General features: G+C 30.7%; 1 protein-coding gene across 5 annotated transcripts; it reads left to right on the top strand.

The window, feature by feature from the left end:
* Positions 1–1,065: 1,065 nt before the first annotated feature.
* Positions 1,066–5,020, top strand: LOC114174992 (squamosa promoter-binding-like protein 13A). Of its 5 annotated transcripts, none has more exons than XM_028059738.1 (4): positions 1,066–1,895; positions 2,417–2,882; positions 3,650–3,783; positions 4,287–5,020. In XM_028059738.1, exons 2-4 carry the CDS (start codon positions 2,458–2,460, stop codon positions 4,889–4,891), a joined length of 1,164 nt encoding a protein of 387 aa, XP_027915539.1. In that variant the 5' UTR covers positions 1,066–1,895; positions 2,417–2,457; the 3' UTR covers positions 4,892–5,020. The 5 variants fall into 5 exon arrangements, with proteins under 5 accessions (XP_027915539.1, XP_027915538.1, XP_027915537.1 ...); XM_028059737.1 differs by having other exon boundaries at positions 2,096–2,882; XM_028059736.1 differs by having other exon boundaries at positions 1,996–2,882.
* Positions 5,021–8,553: the final 3,533 nt, after the last annotated feature.

Here is an 8,553-nt window from a genome sequence, read left to right as displayed (position 1 = left end):
TTTATTTGGATTAGATAATTTGAATTTAATGATTTATTTATTTAAATAACGTATTTCAATTATCACAAAATATAAACAAATTATGATTTAAATACTAAACAACTATTGATAATTCAAAAATATCAATATTAATGATGTTTTTTTATTTAATCTTAGTTAGTGTTATTTTTCCATAAAAAAATCATTGAGATTTTTTTAAGCTATACTCACAACGTTTTTTCTCAATTGATATTGATCATAATTGTGTTTAGGTGATATCAATTGATATTAATTGAATTAATTTTACAATGTTGTTTTTTTTACTGGTTTTTCAATCTACGTTTGCTGAAGAAATTTCTTAGCCAACACTAATTAAAAGAATTTTAATGTTGGTCAAAAGTTTTCATAACCAAAATTAGAAAAAAAGAAATCCTAGTAAACTAATCACAAATAATAACATTAGTATTGTTGATTAAACGAAAAATTATTGCAAATACGGACAATAAAAGTACGAAAAATATTAATTAAAAATATATATAATCCTCCTTCGCAAAAAAACCTTTTGGATAGTGGTTAATAAAAACTTAACTAATATTAAAAAAGAAATAATAAAAAATATATTTATAACAATATAAATAAAAAAATATACTGCTTGTTAACATTAATAAAGAAATCCTTGTAGTTATAAGCTGAGATATAATCCTCTCAAAGGTATAAAAGAAAAAAAATCTTAACTAACATTTATGAAGAAATAATATTGACCTATATTAAAAAAATAAAAACTTCAACTAGCATAAACGGAAGGTAACTTTAGGTAGTATAAGTTGAAAGCAATGTATTTGACATGAATAAAAAAGCATCTTTAATGTCGATAAAAAAAAATTGACTAACATTACTCAGAAATAACTTTTACCTAACATCAACAGTAGAATTTAAAAAATAAATACAATCTCATTTAATAGGAAATAAGCTTTCATTGAGATTTGTGAAAAAAAAATGTTAAAATTACGACACTCAATAACTGGTCAAGCCAAACAATACGTATCTTTGATTTGTGACGGATCTTCTATATAAGTGATGGACATTGACTCTCCCAATTTTTATATATTATAATATTTAAAACTTGTATGTATTTAGCACAAATATTTTAACACTTCAAAAAAATGTTCTGAAAATCTAATCTACCACTGCCTTTGATATTATGATAATGTCCCACCAAAATGGTGTTGATATATATGAAAGAAGGAAACATGAATTTAATTTTTTGAATTTTATTATTAGAAATTGAAGGATATTTGAAATAGGTGACGGTTTGTATTAGATGTTTTATTATTTATTATTTGTGTCGCTGGTGGTGAGTTAAAGAAAATGTTACTGTAGTGTAGAAAAGTAAAAGAGGAAGATAATCCTAATAAAGGAAAGACATGCCATGAAATGTGAAACACAATGCCACATGCCTTGTCTTGAGCATCCATTCTTTGTACTTCTCTTTCCTGACTAAAAAAGCTGAAAGCAACCAACACCCTGTCCTTATTATATCTCCTTTCTTTCCTTTCTTTCTCAAGCTTAAAATACCCGCAAAAGGCCCCATTTTTGGAAAATGCTTTTTCAATTTCTTAAATTATTTACTTTTACCTCTTAAACAGACCACATCATCCATACCCTTTTTGGCTTTCATTCTTCATCTTCTTCTTCTTTTTCTTCTCATTCTTCTTCTTCTTCTTCTTCTTCTTCAACTTTCAACACATTATCCACAGTTTCACCTTCTTAAGTGCCTAACAAGGTATGCTTGTGGGGTTCCTACTCTTATAGATTCCTCCTTCTTTCTGTCCTTTTCAGTGTTATTATTTGAAGAAACTAAAGGAGAGAAGGGGAAAAAATTTCCTTAATTTAACTCTGCAGTGGAGGTTTTGGAGGTGAGGGGAAGAAGCAAGTATCCTTCAGCTACTCACTTCTCTCTCTTTTTTTGGTTTTCCTTTTTAACATCTTTTTGGTTCATTTATATGATGTATGTAGGTAAGTTTGTGAATTGTAACTCCGATTTGGTTGGAAGTGTTTGAAGTTGCTAGTGTTGTTAGTCATTATTACGTGTTTTCACCATTCTCTGGTGGTGCAGGTTTCTTCTCTCTCTGCTTTTTGCTAAATACGGACAAACAGATGTCCAATATAGTTGGATATAAGGAGCCTATTTTATGGTTGTCTTTTTTTTTTAATTTTTTAATAAAGTTCCTCTGTATCAGTTGCCACTTTAAAAATCTTGTTGAATAGAATTTGGGTTGTTGCACATTAATCAGCTAGAGATACATACACTTTGATGGAGTTTGGTTCACCTTCTTTTTTTATGAGGGTCTGCTCCAATTAACATATCTCCCTGCCTAATCTTCTCTTACTTTTCAATTTCCATGCAATTGAAAGCATCTTGGTGTGTGGTATACAGAAAGGGGAGCAAAGAAAGAGAAGAAGGGCTGAAAAAGTGGTATGGACTGGAATCTGAAAGCACCTTCTTGGGATTTGAGTGAAGTGGATCAGGGAAACTTACCCAACATGGAAACAGTGGAAGGTTCAAGCAGATATGGAATGTTTAGAAGTAAGGGGGAATTTTCAGTTGACTTGAAGCTTGGTCAGGTGGGAAATTCTGGCACAGAATCAGTGTTGACCAAATCCAAAGATGCTGTTGGACTCTCCAAAATCTCATCTTCATCTTCATCTTCTGCCTCATCTAAGAGACCTCGTGCCCTTGCCAACGCCACACACACAGTCTCGTGCCTTGTCGATGGCTGCCACTCTGATCTCACCAACTGCAGAGACTATCACAGGCGCCATAAGGTCTGCGAAGTTCATTCCAAAACTGCACAAGTCACAATCGGAGGCCAGAAACAAAGGTTCTGCCAGCAGTGTAGCAGGTGCATCTTTTATCTCTCTCTCTCTCTCTCTCTCTCTCTCTCTCTCTCTATATATATATATATATATATATATATATATATCTATGTGTATATGTCATCACTTGCTTCAAATTTCTTCTTTTTTTGTCTGAACTGTATATAATATAATACATGCTCTGGTAACCAGAGTACATTCAAAACCTTATCGGGTCATGCTAGACCTCAAGATTCAGCACAATAAAATACTCACCAAATCTTTTACCAACGAAGTCTTTATTATTGGTCATGAGATTCAAACCGTTTTTGTAAAATATGTGTTATATCTGTGTGCCAGATAAAGCAGCAAATACCAAATACATGTCTAATATTTTAATCTAGCGTTCATGAGAGAGGTAGAAGCAGAATATAAACAGAAAAGGAATCTGAAGTGAGAAGTGATGGAGACTATACTGTATACTGTGTGTGATTAATTAAGAAACATAGTTTCCTGCTTAGATAGCTGATTATGCGCATAAAAGAGTTGTTAATAGTTAATTAAATTTACAGTAAGTGTGATGCTAAGTTAGTGATGCTAATTTAGGAGACAGGGCAGTGTGATGTGAGTGAAGTGGTGTAGGTTTAGTTGTACTTGATGGGATGATTGTGCAATGGTGAGGTGTATTATTGAGTTGATAAATGGAGATTTGAGAGTATTATTATTATTATTATTATGATGATGTGCATTTTGATGGCATAGTTGAGATGACATGTTACCTGAGTGGGGTTGTTTGAATGATAAACCTGTGTAGGTTCCATTCACTGGAGGAATTTGATGAGGGGAAAAGGAGCTGCAGGAAGCGGTTAGATGGGCACAACCGACGGAGAAGAAAGCCCCAACCAGAACCTCTTACACGGTCTGGTAGTTTTTTGTCGAATTACCAAGGTTAGCTTCCACTTCTACCTACATTATCGGAGTGGACCCATGTGTGTCTAGATTTGGAGCAGACATTTCCTCAGGATCCCCACATACCTACACAATTCTTAAGAGTAACAAATAACACACAATTACACAATACACTTACCCACCCAAATCACAACGTGTCACTACACACACAACACAAAAAACCCTTTTGCTTTCCCCATCCTAGTACACTCTTATCTCCATTAACTACCTATATCTACTTTGCTTAAACATCTTCTGCCACACCCCCCAGTTTCTCTTACACGGTTTCCACATTTCTCCACAAAAACACACCTCATCCATCAATTATCGCTAACACCCAAAATCTGTACCCATCAACAATAGTACAAAATCAAATTATAAGCATTTCATCACCTCAAATTTCAACCAGTAATTGTTAAAAAAAAAAAAAACACTTATTTATTGGAAAGACGCTATTTTTAAAACTAAGTAGAAAAAGTTACCCATTGACGAGTTTTGAGCAGGTACCCAGTTGCTACCTTTCTCAAGTTCACACGTATACCCATCGACTACTGTGATGAATCCCACGTGGGGTGGAATTGTTGCGTCTGGTGAAGTTAGGATTCATGGACACAACCAACAGCACCATAACCAGGGTGAGCTTTTTCTTGGGACAACTTCTCCAACCGGTTATAAAGAAGGGAAACAATTGGCCTTCATGCAAGGTGACCACTCTCTGAACAACCAAAGCCCACATCTCGCGGGTGGTTCCGTGAGCCAGGCCCAGATGTTTCTGCGGACCGGCCCGTGTTCTGAAAGCAGTGGGCTGAGGTGTAAAATGTTGTGCGATAGCCTAACAAGCTCGGTCCACGACTCCTCTCGTGCTCTCTCTCTTCTGTCATCACCACAGCCGCACAGTCCTGGAAATGGGTTGAGCCGAATGGTGAACCCGCATTCGCCCCTTATGCAGCCATTGGGCCTCAGCCTGCATGATGGTAACAGCTTGGGGCCCGTGGACCCGGTTTTGGGCCTTAATGGGAGTGACCATTCTTCGTCGATGTATAACATAGGTTCTAATGGATCGCAGGGGAACGAAGCCCATCCGCTGTTTCCCTTTCAATGGGGATAGAATCGAATGGACCACTCTTTTATTTGAAGGATTCTTTCTCTCGCACTATTTAAATTCTGAATTTATCTTTCATGAAGCCATGAACTACCTATTGTCACGTTATCAAAATTATGGTCTCAATTTTTTTCATCTCATCACTTTGTTGCCCTCAAATTTACTCCTCGTGCAAATTCTTTTTCATACCCTCATTTCCAAACATTTTATGTTCAAAATTATTACTATGATAAAATATTTTATTAACAATTAATTGTAGTGACAAAAATTTGTTAGTCATTATTATGATTAAATTAAATATCAATTTGTAATATAAAAAATTATTAGTTATTAAAATAATTATTATTATAAATAAAAAGTTATCATTGATCGTTAAATCAAAACAACCATTAAGTTAAATAGTAAAAACAAAATGAATATTTAAAAATTATTTGACTTACAAAAAAGAGTTATTCAAATTAAGTTTAGAATTATACGACGATGTTTAGATAAAATTTTCATGAAAAATTATAAGAGAATAATGAGAAAAAAAAAGTAAAAAAAAAAGGTTTTCTTGTAGTTTAAAATTAACTAATTAATACAATAAAGTTTTTATTAAAACTATCTCTATTAATTTATTCAGAAAAAGTTAAAATATCCAAATTTGATGTAATTCATAACATAAATTTAATACGTTTTACATTTTTTTATTTTATTTTTTTACAAATGTTTACATAAAAAAAAAACCGAATATAACTTAAATTAAGAATGACAATGATAATATATATATATATATATATATATATATATATATATATATATATATATATATATATATAATTATTTGTAACTCAACTCTTTCCATAACTCTGGCATGAATAAGTTTTGTAACTATTCATATACTTGTATCGTAGATTAAATGATAAGAATAAATTTATAACATTAACTCTTAATGCAAATATAAATGCATATCCCATTAGGAATATTTTACATAAATGAAAATTTATATTATATTAACAAACAATTATCACCTAAAAAGTTTATTTTATATTAAACTTAAACCGAGTTTATTATAACAAAGATTTATTAAATATATAATAAATTTATTGTTTAATTGTTATCAAATCATCCACAAATATCTAATCTCATATGATATATATATCAAATATATCAAATGTAAAATATATATTTAGCAGGAATTGATATTGGCACGACTCAATCAGAACAAAAGACCCAGTGATTAGGAGATTTGATTTGATTGATTCGTCCCAACATCCCCACCTAAATAATTATGAAAAAACATTATCTATATCTACCTTTTGGGTATGAAGAAGAAGATTAGGAAGAAGATGGTGTTGAGATTGAGGCATGGTTGTTCTCCAACAAGGAACCAAATAATTGAAATGGAAGAAGCCTCTGGACTTATAGAAGAGAGCAAAAGAGATAGGATTATATAGGGGAAATCTTAGTTGAGAGGTCAATATCTCTAAATTATTATATAAATTTCCCATTAATCTAATGCTTACATGATGCTTCAATATTTCTTTTCATATTATAGTTTTTAAATGTCCGTGTGGAGATAAAAATTAATCTCCCTGTTGTTGATCATAATTTTTTTTTGAATGGAAGATACTTAACCACTACACCAACGGATAAGTTATAGATTATAATTGATTATTTTGTGAAATGCATATAAAAAAAATACTTAATAGTTGTCGATTTTTCTAATTAAATATGTTTTAAATAATGTTCCCACATATGTGCCAACTATTTCCTATTATTCAAATTTATCTCTTCTTCCAACCTCCTCTTCCGGGAAAAAGGGAATAATGACTAATCTAGATTTTATTATGTGTTTTAATGCATAGTTTTATTTTATTCATGTTAGGGATTCAAACAAAGAATAAGGGTGTGAATTTAACTATTTCTATTTCTGTTTTTAAAGTAAAAAGTTATTCATACATTTAATTGGTATAATTTGTTATCTCACCATCATCTGCAAAAGAAGTATAAAAGAAGTATAGGTGAATTTGCATTATTATCTATTTCAAGCAATTATGATGGTAATATTTCATTTACGAAAATGGTTAAGAAAAAAAAAAAGTTATCGCACTTCACCAATCCAAACATTAAAGACCGAATGAAAACAAAAGTATTATATAAAAAATCAAATTGAGTTTTTTTCAATGAATTTATTTATTTGATTTTGTCCTAGAAATGGTTTACTTCCATCAAATTCAAAATTGCATTTACCAAAATGCAATGGTCCGTTTTAATGAAATTGTAAATAAAAATAAAAAGTGAAATTAAAAGGTATAATAAGATAAAAAATATATCAGCGATCTAATTAAATTTAATAGATATCAAGTGAATATAATAAAAGATTTTGTAGTACAACAAAAGAATCTTCAAATAAAACTAAATTAAAGGTTAGAACGAATAGAGGAAATAAATATTTTATGTTAGTAAACTAAAGGTTCAAGTAATTGAAGATTAAAAATTCATAATTCAATCATTCTCATATAAAAGAAATAAACTATGAATAAAAATATTACCAAAATAGTATAAATAATCAAATGTTTAATTATTTGATTAAATAAAATTAATATTTGTGTCTCTTGAAATGAACTCCACCCTCTAAACTAAACATCATAAAAAAAATTATAATCATAGTTGTAACTAGAGAAAAAAAATATCTCCTGAAAATATTAGTTAACTTTGTGAATATTAAACAAATAATTAAGAGAGAAGAAATTTTTTGCAGTAAAAAAATAATGATTTTCTAAACTATTGATATTTTTTTTATAATTAAAAAAAAACAAATGTAAAAATAATATATATAAGTTTTCAGTTCAATAACTAATAATAATGTTATCTATACCCGTATCAATATCCAGAAAATTCCAACAATATTCACGACAACAATTCACAACAAGAAGTGATCTATTTGCCATCTTATCAAGCATGTCGGTTTTTAAGAGATTCAACTCATTCTTATCACACCTTTCTTTTACACTTCAAGTGCCCATTTTTTAACTTTAATATATCATTTACACAACTTTAGGTCACTCCTAATTCCCCCCTTTAATTACGATTTTTCCAGCTCACAGTACGCGAAAAGTGGAGTCCAAACATTTTATTTTATATCCCAAAATGGTCCACTGCTGCAGATGAATTTTTTAATTTTAATTTTCAAATTATCAATAAGAGGGTTCCTCCAACAACACATTATTATTATTTTCTTCTGATGGGCGTGGAATAATAATATCCATTATCCAACTACGTCAACAACGATAGGAAACAAATAAAGAAATTCCATTACATGGGATCTGCTACGAAGATTTTTGGTCGAAAATGATGTAATAATGTTGGTGGAGTCAATGTCATCACAAAGATAAGCTCACTAAAATGTGTTTTACAACAAATCATGCAATAAGAATTAAGCTAACTTTAAAGAATCTTTGACCATCTAAGTGGAGTTGCTCCACGGCACCACCCCCTGATTCAGGGCTCTACACTTACATTTTAGTATCCTCCATTTTCACCACATTGTGCTCTTTGTACGGTTTTTTCTTTTATATTATCCCATTTTTTTGCCCTAATTGATTCGAGCAACATTTTGTAGTGCTTTAGTTTTAATTATTGACACATTGGAAATGGTTGTTGTTGAACAGTGATCTTTGACATGG

This window comes from Vigna unguiculata, chromosome 3 (genome assembly GCF_004118075.2).
Source record: "Vigna unguiculata cultivar IT97K-499-35 chromosome 3, ASM411807v1, whole genome shotgun sequence".
NCBI classification, from domain to species: Eukaryota; Viridiplantae; Streptophyta; class Magnoliopsida; order Fabales; family Fabaceae; genus Vigna; species Vigna unguiculata.
Note: the sequence above shows the minus strand (reverse complement) of the source record. Positions and strands in the feature narration are given on the sequence as shown.